The 13,862-nt window shown below is 35.5% G+C and overlaps 1 protein-coding gene across 2 annotated transcripts; it reads left to right on the top strand.

Moving 5' to 3' along the window:
- Positions 1–1,778: 1,778 nt before the first annotated feature.
- Positions 1,779–13,448, top strand: LOC126826688 (hephaestin-like protein). Of its 2 annotated transcripts, none has more exons than XM_050555689.1 (13): positions 1,779–1,830; positions 2,691–2,869; positions 3,206–3,462; positions 3,714–3,926; positions 4,519–4,840; positions 5,499–5,605; positions 5,920–7,204; positions 7,438–7,709; positions 8,103–8,311; positions 8,955–9,132; positions 9,448–9,660; positions 10,282–10,489; positions 11,165–13,448. In XM_050555689.1, the coding sequence occupies exons 2-13, from the start codon at positions 2,730–2,732 to the stop codon at positions 12,651–12,653; spliced, it is 4,893 nt and encodes a 1,630-aa protein (XP_050411646.1). In that variant the 5' UTR covers positions 1,779–1,830; positions 2,691–2,729; the 3' UTR covers positions 12,654–13,448. The 2 variants fall into 2 exon arrangements, with proteins under 2 accessions (XP_050411646.1, XP_055958130.1); XM_056102155.1 differs by lacking the exon at positions 1,779–1,830 and adding an exon at positions 2,333–2,443.
- Positions 13,449–13,862: the final 414 nt, after the last annotated feature.

Below are 13,862 nucleotides of genomic sequence, written 5' to 3'. Positions count from 1 at the left end.
ACTGCACTACACTATGATCTGGAAGAGTTGTTATAGAACCCAAGTTCTGCTTTATATGGCGGGGGGGTGATTAGCCAATGAAACGTTCTGTTGCGGCAAGTTCTTGGCGTCGCTGCACGGAACTGTGGGCACCCCACTAGAAACATCGACGTAGATTGGTGAATAAAATGTGTGAGGTCATAGGGTCAAAAGCCGCTACAACCGGTCAGATCTTTATGTAGTGGAGGCCATCGAAAGAATAAAAATATAGATCTGTATTTTAATTAGATTGCGTTCCCCCGTAAACGAATGCAGTCTATTTTAACAGTCAGCCAAATGGATATATCTGAGGAAATACGGCACGGTGGGACATTTTCAAATGATTAATGAGGAGGGATCACATATGGGTGTTGTAACTAGTGTTTGATAGTTTTCAGCGCTGGTCACTCTGTAACGGCATTCCAGAACATTAACCAACAACGTAAGATTTGGACAAGATGTCAGTATACCCTCAACCAATGTAGTTGCAAACATGAATCTGTTGCGTATAAGAACTATTTCATTCGCAGTCATCTTTACATGGTACATAGTACCATTCACACCTGACAACGTGAAGATGGCAAATCTTGGTGCAAAAATAGAGTGAGAGTTATGTGCATTCTTCAAATGGGAAGTTGTATCAAGTGTTCTACAAAGAATATTGATACCCTGGCTTGTTATTACACCCGCAAATACTTATACCAAAATAAGTTAAACCATTTGAATTTGGTTTTTCAAAGCTGTAATACAAGATACAAGACGAACGTCACAAATCTTTTAATAAAGTAACGATGCGTCATAAGCATTTTGGGGAAAATAGCAAATTTCTCATATAGCTTTATCCACGCTTATATGTGCCCAGACTGAATATTTAACATTTAATTTAGAAAAACAAAATCAAAATATTAACGCTAGATACCCCCACCCCCCCCACCCCAACTTGGATTCAATAGGATTAAATACAGGCCAGTCAATTAGATGGTGGTGAGCATATATCGATGGATTTTCAGTTCTGAACGGAATTGAACCATTTTATGGACTGCTATTCCTATTAAAGATTCAACTTTCACAATGATACAGTTTGCAACGGATTCCTATATCACGCCCAGAGAGATGCAAATTGGGTTTACCATTGATAGCATTGGGTTTAGGGTGATGTGAAGAGTAGAACCCAGTGTATTATTATAATCTTCTATAATAATAAAAAAAATGAGCGGAAATACTGCTCTACAAAGTGTGTTATCTGAAGATTTTGTTAATCAATCCAGTAATTATGTTTAAAACACGGAAAGGAATTTATTTAACAAAAACAATTTTTCATACCAATTAAATAATTTTTGAGGAATTATACGAAGTATTAAAGTTGAATTATATGTTGACATCCTTGTGGCCAATCGGATTTAAATATATCTTAAATCGTAAGATAGGGAATTTTCTAGAATTATCTTCTCAAAATGTAATTTTAAGCTCGAAAGAAAAATGATGCAATTTTTTATTTCATATCGTACTTATTAAATGGGATTAAGAACCACCATTTTGTTTATTAATAGCACGTATGGTTAGTCTTGTTGTCAGTATAATAAGAACACAGCGTGAACTCTAATCCTTGTAAAATATTTAGATTATAAATCATTTAATTTTTTTTACCCCATCGTAAAAACTTTCTTCTTCCCTTTGTTGTTTGTAAATTTTTATCATAAGTGGTTACTAATAAGTATTTTAGTACATTGTAATCAGACTCTTTCATTCTTTCATTTGATGTTGAAAGTTGTTGCGGCCTAGTTCATCTTTTGTGGTCTTCAAAGTAAAAAGGTAAAACTTCTTTGATTTTGTTTTCAATAAATATTATTAGTAGTCTGATTCTTTTTATTGTCATTTTTACGAAAATCAATGTATCAATTTTTATTGTGATTTTTACGAAAATATATGTATCAATTTTTATTCTGACTTATCTAAATTATTGTGTGGAATATTTGCTAAGGAGAAAACTACTATTTGGAAACTTATAACTTAAATTAACGTTGCTTTATGTTTGCCATTAACGGATCCTTTAATGAGGCGGAAACGTTTTAAGATGATCAAAACTATTGGAATAGCGTTTTCCAACACTTAGGTAAATCATTTTTCTTTAATGGTATATTATATAAATTTAAAACTGTTTTTCTAAAATCTTCAAAATCAATGTGTACATATTAAAGCTTAAAACATAAATATGACTAAGGCTCAGTATGTTGCGGTATTAAATTAGAGAGTGACTTATGTTACACCTAATTTATTTTTAAAAAAGGCTAAGGTGAGGTTATTGACAAGACTGGGATCACATAATTATCATAAACACTGGGTTATGTGGATTAGTCAGTTAGGTTACTTTCCTAAAATATCAGATGGCGATACAATTAGTGATAGGCGTTGTGTATGAGGCGGGGTATGCTCTGCTTTGTTAATCACTCATTACCCAGTTCCCATTTAAGACCTTGGTGGCGGAGAGGGGGTCTTTTAACTGGGCAGTTTATAATATTTCAAAGAATATTTCCTACACAGGAAAATACCATTCCATTCAGTAGCTAATGAATGTATGCCTTTTCTTTTAGAACTCAATTATACCACTGGTCGCTTATTTAAGAAGTTCGTGATATAGTTAACAAGCTTTGTTTTTATTTTGTATTTGTTAGTTAAACAACCAATGGTAAAAACAGGTCAACAATAGGATTATGCCACATTTTTACAGCCTTCTGTTGGTGGTCTTATCCCTGAATGGAATTAAGGGTAAAATCAGGAACTATTACATAGCAGCGGTGGACCAAGATTGGAACTATGCACCATCTGGTGCCAACTTGATCTTTGATGACACGTTAGTATTCCTTGTTTTGTACCATTTCCTATTTGTTTTTCTTTGATTTCAAAAAGCTATCATAGTCAGATAGCTTAGCAAGTTGATGTAGACATTCCGAACAAAAGTTTTCGCTTTCAGTACATCAATGACTAGAGAGGGATTTATCGGACCATGGTCTTTGTTAACCCAGTTGGTGCAGAAAAGTAGGACATTCATTCATTCATTCATTCATTCATTCAATCATTCATTTATTCATACATATAAACATTACATACATCAGTTGGATATACAAGACACATGTATTTAGTGACAACTGTGTATTAAGCTGTTAACCGTTAATTATTGATTTTTCAGCACCAATTCTGACGTTTATATAAAAGGTGGTATGGATCGTATAGGTGGTTTGTACACAAAAGTTATTTATCGAGAATTTACTGATGGTAACTTCTCGTTACCAATAACTAGACCAGGATGGATGGGAATGTTGGGTCCGTTAATGAGAGCTGAAGTTGGCGACGAATTCCATGTTCATTTTAGAAATCTTGCCTATACCAGTGGACGGCCGTTTAGTATACATCCTCATGGTGTATTGTATACAAAAGCAAATGAAGGTTTGTTCCTAAATAATAAAAATATTACCAATTCAGCTTAGCATCTTAGTTATTTAAAGAAATTTTGAAACAAGGTAGAATTTAACGTTTGTCAAACATTGGTTTTTGATTCACACCAACTAAACTATAATGTTCTGAAACAGCAAATATATCACAAACAGCAGTTATATTCGATCTTCTTTTGTTATTAAACGCTACTAAACCTATTCTAACATTTCCTCCCAATGATATAAGTTTCTATGTATTTGCAGGAGCTATATACTTAGATGGCACATCAGGAGCGAATAAACGAGATGACGGAGTTTATCCAGGAGAAACTTACAAATATGTGTGGAAAGTGACGCCAGAATTTGGTCCCTCTGTGGAGGACCCTCCTTGTATTCCCTGGGGCTACCATTCCCATGTTCATGCTGATAAAGATATCGATAGTGGATTAGTTGGCATGTTATTGACATGTCAAGCAGGTAGTAATTTAAAATAGCTAAACCTCTCTGATTTAATAAAGTACTGAATTGGATTTTCTTATGTGTTATTCAGTTAGTAATGGGGACAGTTGTCTATTAGTCAAATAACAGTTAGATATCGACGAAGGGTCGGCGGAAACACCGCTGTCCGGGGCATGGGTTTAAGGGGCTGCAGTTCATGGGCTTTTGTCGTCTAAAGGAGTCCAAAGTTTACGAGGGCCTACCCCAACTCTGGACATAGATTTAAACTATGGGGTTACAAATGTTCATTCAGTGATTAATTTTCTTTAATTGTGACTAATTTAAGATTTATTCATGTTTTTTTTGACTATAGTGGTTAATATGTTTTTATCCAGAAACTATACAGGGTCAGATATTATAAAATTAACGTGACGAAAATTCAAACAGAAGACTTAAAACATAACGCCCTTACCAATAACACATCTCTTAAATCTATTTAATGGGTTCGTTAAATTCCACATCCGACGAAAGAAACTTCTTATAACGTGATTATAGGTATGTTATATATAAGGAAAGGCTTTTCCAAATCCTGATCATTGTAATTAATCTTAAAAAATGGCAATAATTCCAGGAACACTCTTAGACAATGGTTCCCGAAGAGATATATCAACCGAATATGTTATATACATGGATAAGACAGATGAGAATAATAGCTGGATGATAAAGGCTAATGCCGAGAGATGTGGAGATCCTGATCTGTGTCTTCAAAAAATAGCCGATCCTAATTTCGTCAAAAGCAATGAAATGTGGAATATAAACGGTTTTGTGTATGGGAATTTGCCTGACCTGGAGGTCACAGTGGGTCAAAGGGTAATTTGGTATATCATGTCTTTAAACAGTGGGATACAATCAGTTAGTTTTAGTGGTAATACTGTCACACATCGTAATCATAGGTAAGTAAAAAGATTATCAAAAATGTGTCATGTAGATATACGCTGATCTTTACATATTACTTTGAAAACAGCTTTGCACTAAATAAATCTGACTGGTATCAATTAATCTAGACAAGTATAATAGATGAATAGAAAGATAGCAACTGACTAACCTCATCACTTTTAAAAAAGGGTTCAGAAAATTAGTGGTATCACCACATGTAAAAATGGCTGTCAGGCGATAAGTATGAAGTAAATGATAGGTGGTATCATCACATATAACATCACTGTGAGGTGTATGATATAACATTATCTGTGTGATAATGTTTCCGAACTGAATGATACCTTGTTCATCACATATAATATTAGCTTTGTGACGATGTTTACGAACTAAATGATAGTTTCTCTCATCACATATAAAGCATTAGCTTTGTGACGATCTTTACGAACTGAATGATAGTTTGTATCATCACATATAAAGCATTAGCTTTGTGACGATCTTTACGAACTGAATGATAGTTTGTATCATCACATATTATATTAGCTTTATGACGATGTTTACGAACTGAATGATAGTTTGTATCATCACAGCTTTGTAACGATAATATGAAATACATGATAGTTGATAGTCATTTATTTTATTTCCATAGTGACAAAACAGTTATCCATTATATTTTAGATTAGACACAATACCATTTTTACCATCAACGTTTCTGTCTGCAGAAATGATTCCAGCTTATGTCGGCAACTTTCTTCTGTACAGCCGTATATCTGAAAACTTTGCAGGTATGACCTACCATTTTGCTTGGCTTGTAGTTTCTAAGACAAACCCCCATTTTTTAAAAAAAGAAACAATGTATATTCGAAGAGTAGGGTCTATATTATGAAGTACTAGGATGGCTTGTAACAGTGGTTTTAAAATAAAGAAAATAAGCTATGTTCAGTCCATTACGTGGGATACAGCGTGCTTTGCATTATTTAATTTTATTTTTCATCAATATGAATGTTCAGCCCATTGCGCAGGCTACAGTGAGATTTACATTATTTTATTTGTTATAAATAAGGTATTTCTGTGTTTATGTGTAATATGAATGTTTCAGGTGGGATGCAAGCCTTCTACACAGTTAAGCCTCCTCTTCCACTCACTCGTCAAAAGCGACAAGCAACACCAGCTTTAAATCTACCAATAGGATCGAAACAACAGTCACGTGGTTGGTTTCCGGGAAGTATGTGGAACTCCCAAAATACCAGACAATCGCCAACACACATGTGGAGTTTACCAACCAATTTCAATCCTAGTACATGGAATTCTAAGAATAGTTTATACCCAGGGATTTCTCAGGGTCCTTGGGGCGTTCAAAATAGGCAGACACCTGACAAAGGCTCTTTACTCTGGGATTTTTTAAGTAGTTATATTTCAGGGAATTACCCATATAGTTCTTCCGGTGTTCAAAACGGTTGGTATCCACGCTGGTCTTCTAACAACTATTATCCACAAAGGTCAAGGGGAGGATTGGCACAAATCCCTTCTTCGTGGGGTTCACTTTTCCCAAAACGTACAAGAAATCCAGGGTCCTGGAACACCAGGTCAAGGCGACCCCCACAGCGAACTCCACAGCGACCACCTCCAACTGTAAGTAAAGTACCGGGTCAAAGGCCGCGTCCCCAAAGACCAATACCTTCAGATACGCGTCCACCAAACCCACCCGTGCCCTCTGACATCATACCAGCTAAAGTAACCCCCGTCCAACGAATTACTACTGTTCCTACCACGCCCATTTCTATCACACCGAGTACCAAGATTCCCCATGTCACCCAAAGACCAAGTCGTAGAGGACCAAGAAGACCACCTCATTTCAGGAACGCGTGGAAGAGACCTGGTATTTCAATCTACACAAGAAATGTTCATGGAAACGCATGGCAGCAAGTGCCTTCAAAACTGAGCATTACCCATTCCCCTAATCCTAATAATACTTTTAAATTAGTGGATGAACAAAACAGCAACACAAGAAATGGTCGTGGAAATGCATGGCAGCAAATTCCCTCAAAACTAAACATTACACATTCCTCCAATTCTAATAATACTTTTAAATTAGTGGATGGAAAAAACAATAACTCCCAGAACATCGGGACCACCAGTGCACCAGAAAATTTTGCTTGGACAACAATAAGTACTGGCACAAGTCCCGATTTGACTACTACTGATTGGACAGCATCTTCGCGGGCGCCAAGGATATCAAGATCAGCTCATTTTGGTCCAGGATTGTTCAATAGTTTTCAGAATTACCGGGCTCGAGTATACTATATTAGTATAGAGAGAGTTTTGTGGAATTATGGCCCCTCTGGTTTTGATAAGTTTAACGGTGGTGGACTACTAAATAACACGTAAGTATTTTTTTATCATATGTTTATTACCAAACAACCATGTTACCAGGAGCGAGCAATGGAACACAGTTTATTCACATACACTTATAAATTTAAGGCAAAATTCTATTGAAATGAGCTTTTTTTAAAAAAAAAAATAAATAAAATGGTTCTTTGGGCCAAACTTCTAACAGACAATTAAATAATTCTTTGCGCGACTATCAATAACATATTATCAAACCGTTGTTCTTCAGGAAATCTAAACCATTCTTTGAGCGTGGACCACAGCGAATTGGTGGCGAATATGTGAAAGTGCAGTTCTTCCAGTATACTGATGAAAGTTTTTCTGAACGAGTAGAAACACGATATCGCCATCTCGGATTACTCGGTCCACCAATATTAGCAGAAGTTGGTGATGACGTTACAGTTGTTTTAAGGAACAATGGGGATGTACCATTTTCTTTCCTTCCTTATGGGTTTACATTTGCCAAGAGTCAGGAAGGTCTCCTCTATAAAGATAAACAAAGTAAGAGACATTTTATTACTATATTAAAATAACATATAAAACGAAACCTGTCAAACTTTTCGCAGGCGACGCGATTCGCATTGTCATGCATAGTCTCTTCATCGATACCGCAGCAAAATATCTTAATGGATGAAGAGTGGAGAGTTAAATATACCTGCCTTCTTCTGATGAACCCGGGATTTTACTGTTCAGAATTGTCAGTCTGTTCATAGAAAAGTTTTTGTTTAAATCAATGTTGTTTTAAATAACTATTAGAAACTTGTAGACATAACAAGTATTATTTGCCCTACTATATGAATTGAAGACATAATAAGAAATAAATATTATTTATCCTACTATATGAATTGTAGACATAACAAGTTTTATTTACACTATTATATGACTTGTTTATAGCTGGGCAAACGACAGGACGTGTCACTCAACCTAATCAGACGATGGCATATTACTTTAGTGTACCTGATGTATATACTGGACCTACAGCTGATGATGCCCCTTGTGTTACACATACATATCAATCTGGAGTCAACCCTGTTAAAGATATGAACTCTGGTCTTGTTGGGCCTGTAGTCATCTGTCGACGTGGACAATTACAACAAAATGTGGTAAAAAAACCTTTTTATCAAAGGCTATGGAGTGATTTGAAATCAATTGATCTGCGTGTTTGTGTATTACAGATAAGATAAATTTCCCACATATATTTATATGGAAAACAGCTACTAGTGTATTTAAGGCGACGTTTCGTAGAGTAATCTCTCAACGTTATCAAGCTAATACAGTAAAACAGGTATGAGGCAAATATATATAGACAAAATACAACAACACATGGCTATGTATGGTTTCGGTTGTGTTGTTGTATTTTGTCTATATATATTTGCCTCATACCTGTTTTACTGTATTAGCTTGATAACGTTGAGAGAATACTCTACGAAACGTCGCCTTAAATACACTAGTAGCTGTTTTCCATAAGTATGTGTTTTGTTGTTACTCTATCCAGTTACTAAATGCCATTTAAAGAACATATATTTATATGTTGAAAGTATGGGGGTATGGGGGTTTTAATTGTGTCACCAGAAACTGGGTGTAAACGTTTAAGATTTGTAGCCTAGTATATCGATATTTTATTTGAAGGCTCTAGTCTTATTTACTTCAGAAATTTTTTTTGATTTTCACATCAACAGAAATTGAAAGAATATAAATTTAGGGGCGGATAGAAAAAAAAATAATCTATATCTTTGTTAATTTCAGCTTTCTCCTCTGCATAGACAGTCATGGTTTTCCTCCAATAAACATATCTATCTGGCATTGATTACATTCGATGAGAACGAATCTTGGTATTTGGACGAGAACATCAGAAGATATACTATGTCACCTGAACTTGTTGATAAACAAGATGCCGATTTTAAAGAATCCAATGCTATACACTGTAAGTATAATGTACAAACCTTTAACGATTAGCATACGATTGCCTTATTAATAGAGTATAGATTCTATAGAATTCGTTAGACTTTTCATTTAGATCCCTAGCCCCCTCCACCGAACTATCCACGGTTGTTTTATTTGTTGTGTATACTTTATAGTGTTGAGTTTTCATACGTTAATTGTCTCTTCAAACACTATTAAGGGATTTTTGTTTCAATGCCCTTTATAAATATTTTGCTTCACTGTGGATTCTACTGTTTTGCTTTCTGTTCTCCGAAATAAAGGTAACCTCACCTCAAATCAATGTGTTCTTTCACAGCTATCAATGGACTGGTTTATGGCAATTTGAAAGGCATCGATTTCTGTTTGTCTGATAATGTCATTTGGCATTTAATGGTGTTTGGTGGAACAACTGACATGCATGGACTATATATCCACGGACAAACGTGGGATGAATTTGGAAATAATATTGATGCTAAAGGTTTACTTCCGGGTTTTACTGCAACGATGACTTCTAGTCCTGACACTATTGGTAATGTTTAAATTTAAACCATTTATTTTTCCGCGTTAATAAATATCTGTATTTATACAGGCATAGAGAGCTGACGAACTTCTGTTTACAAAATATACCAGTTAAAGCCCCTGATCGTCATTGTCATTTGATGGATTATCAATCACTTGCAAACTCGTAGAAATTGTAAAGAAATAGAAATATGAACCAAATTATGGTTCAATTCCATTCAGTATTTACACAGATGTGATGAATTTCGTAAGATTCGGTATCCTCTGCAGATCGTATAATCAAGTCAGCGTCATCTATAAATGAAATTAAATGGGATTTAACGTTCTAGTGTTCTGCACCCACCGGACTATTGAAGATGGGTGCCACCTGGAAGTATAGAGAAAAATCTTTTGACAGACCTCATATTAATCCGATTGAATTCAAACAGGGAGATTATCTACCATGATATTTTGGTTTTATTTTCTAAATATTAAATAATCAATTTGAGTAGGCTACATATGGATTTAGTCGGCCAAAATTAAAAATTGTCCAACAATGTCACCGGGATCGTCGATGCTAACTTTTAAACTGTGAAATGGTGTGTATAATTCCGTATACTGTACGAGTGTTATAAACTAATTTCTGTTATAGGAACTTGGAGTATAGTGTGTAGAACGAATTCACATTTTGAAGGTGGTATGGTCGCATTGTACACAGTAAAAGAATGTGGTAATGAAGAAAGGATGTTTAGACGAGGTCCTAGTCGGAAGTATTTTATCGCAGCTATGGAGGTTGAGTGGGATTATGCTCCTTTAAAACGAAGTTTAGCGGATGGAGAGCCATTGACAGATATTAATCAGTAAGTATGACGCCAATGAAAGGTTTCCTTGTTCGCACATCTATGTAGAATTTGGGCGGAAGCTTTCGTCAAACAGAACCCGGTAACTGATGATTGCGAGAACCAAACAAGGTTAATCAGTGAATAAATCGCCAATTGACTTGAATATGCGTCACAGGAATACACCGATTCGGGTTTTGTATACAAGCGGTTTGAGGTTTTCGCGTTTTAGTGATCTAAAATGATTTACAAACGGCAGTCAGAAATAAAATCAGTTATATGATCATTTATTAAAGAGGAATTATATGTAAGATTCAGATAAGGAGGTGGCCGTTCTTGCTATAATAGTTAAAAATTAGATCATGAAAAATAGTCGGTTGTCAAGTACCGTTGCTGTAATAATAAATGAAGTCTCTTTTTTTCTTGAGTGACGTCCATTTTAACGTTAACCGATTATGTGGCGCGGTTGGTCTAATCCATTCAATATCTAAGGCACCCGATGCTTCTAGAGTGTAGATTATGGACTTGGCATGTGAATAAATATTTAAATAATAACTTTTGTAACATTTGAAGCTAGAAAAAAGACCTGCAAAACGCATATTTATCTCTTACATAACGCATCTTTAACAGTAAATCTATCTGCTATTTCAGGCCAGGTGGAGCATTTATTAACAGTAGAACTATTTGTAATTTCAGGCCCGGTGGTGTGTTTGTTGTTAGCAGTGATATGTATATAGGTAGTAAATATAAAAAAGTCATATATAGAGAGTTTACTGATGAAACTTTTACAACCCCTGTCATTCGTGGACTGGATGAAGAGCATCTTGAAATCATGGGACCCTTCATCAAAGCTGAAGTGGGCGAAAATATAGAAGTTGTTTTCAAGAATTTGGCATCAATGCCATATTCAATCCATGCACAGGGACTTAAATACAGCAAGGCAAATGAAGGAGCTAAATACGCGGATGGAAGTCGAGAAACGCCAAGCGGGCGATCTGTGGCTCCAGGGCGGACATTTACTTATCACTGGGAAGTACCAGCTAGAGCAGGACCAGGACGTAATGATCCCAATTGTATTGGGCGAATGTATTATTCTTCAGTGGATTCGGTGGCTGATACTTATTCGGGATTGTTTGGTCCCTTAGTGGTGTGCCGGTCGGGAATTTTAGATTCGACAGGCCGACGTATGGACGTGGATCGCGAGTTTGCAGTAATGTTCATGGTTGTGGATGAAAACAGAAGTCATTACTTAAATGATAATATTCAATTATATGCACCTATGGTGGCAAATATGAAATTGGATATTCCTAAAATGCCAACTCATACCAATGGTAATATGGTGCCTCCGTGGACAAAATTAAATGAGACTAACAATGTATCATCTAAACAAGAAAATAACAGGGGAAGAGAAAGTAGAATCAACCATAATAGTGAATCAGACATGCAAGTTAGACATACTGTGAATGAACCGGATGATAATTCAGACCACCATACTTTCAACCATGGCTCAAAGATAAATAATATCAACAAAGATAAACTGTTGGATTCTATCAATGACCATGAAAATGTTTTGCAAAAGAGAAGTATAAAAGATGATGTCCAGACAAGAAATGTTGATTCTAAAAGACGTGGTTTCCATAATCCAAATTCAAATTCAAGTAATAATGTCAGTACACCTGAACCTTTTCCAAACCCGAACCCATCTGGTGGTCTGTATAACAAAACAGATTTCCAAAATCGAGTTGCAAGAGACTTAACAAATAATATTAAAACTCCACAAGCTAGTGCTGGTGTAAAAACTGTAGTGAAAACAATAGTTCAGGGCAGAGATCCCGCACTTTTTGGTACCGCCATGTTTCAACACAGCAATCACATGAACTCAATAAATGGGCGACTTATGGGTAATCTGAATGGAATTGAAATGAATCAGGGAGATAAAGTAGCTTGGTACGTCCTGGCTCTCGGTTCAGCCGAGGATTATCACCCTGTCCATATCCATGGACAAGTGTTCACTCGTCGTTCAGACAGAGCCCATAGATCGGATGTGGTTGAGGTGTTCCCTTCGACGTCAGACACAGTGGAGATGTTAGCTGTGAACCCCGGTGACTGGATATTACACTGCCACTTTAGTAAACATGCTAAGAATGGCATGCAGCTCATTTACACAGTTTATCCCAAAAAATAACCTATTTCAACATTTTTTATTTTGTAATTCTTTACACCCATTTCACGAGTTGTTAAATTTTGCCATATTTAATAAAAATGAATAAACATTTAAACATACATTATGCAAGAGCTAAATCTGTCTAGTGCAGGTCTTTCTTTAGGGCTGAAATGTTATCTAAATTATTAATTAGATATTAATTGACTTATCCAGACCATAATCAATTCTCGATGTCATCGCTAGCCTGCGAAATTTACTGGATTAGGATCGGATTTGTTGCTCAACTTCCATTCATGATTAAATCATGAAATGGATAATCGAGACTATGTTTTTATCGTACCGACTTTAGTAATGATGATCGAGGCTAGGCCGAAAATTCAATCGCTAAATTCTCGGTTCAGAGTGGACCAATTTGACTGAAATTTTCATTTGACTGAAATTTATAATAGGGTCCACGATAAAATGTTAAATTTTGATCAAATATAGATATCAGTTCTAGGCATTGTTATTAGTTGACTTGAGAAATTTATTGTTCTTGAAGTAATGAAACTTATGTCCAATTTTATGTAACTATCATCGTGCACGTCCAAAGGAGATTAATAAGCAATGTCCTAAATCAAAAAATGTAAATATCCATTATATTATGTTGTCTCGTATCAATATCATATCCATGTTATATATATACATCAATATCGATTTTTTAATATTTTAATATATGATTGTAAAATAAAATTATCATTTGTTATCTTGTTTGTTTATGAATATACCCATGACTAATCTAACAGCAATAAAAAAACCTTTTTGTATATTTCTTTATCCCGTAATTAGATAACGTTATATTAATTTAACCAAACATCTGAATCCGTCCATTCGGAGGTTTTCAGAAATGACAGCAGATGAACAAAACAAGTTTTCATTCTGAAAGCAAACATTTTAATACAACGAAACGTGTGCCGTCCACACGTGTGCTTTGTGTCGCTTTGTTATCCGATACACTCTTAATATATAAGAAAAAAAAATGCCAATATGTCTAAACTGTTGTAGTACCATGGGTTGTTTGGCAGACGTGGAAAGCGGGCCGAGCAAATCCAGTCGCCACATCCTACGTATGACACATGCTCTCTATTCTTACTACATATCTTAATGGCCTTGTGATCGTCTAATTGTCTTCTTTGACTTCCTTTTCACATTGTGTATTTGCTTCTTACTATCTCCGCCGTTTGTCTTCTC

This window comes from Patella vulgata, chromosome 7 (assembly GCF_932274485.2).
Source record: "Patella vulgata chromosome 7, xgPatVulg1.2, whole genome shotgun sequence".
Taxonomy (NCBI): domain Eukaryota; kingdom Metazoa; phylum Mollusca; class Gastropoda; family Patellidae; genus Patella; species Patella vulgata.
Note: the sequence above shows the minus strand (reverse complement) of the source record. Positions and strands in the feature narration are given on the sequence as shown.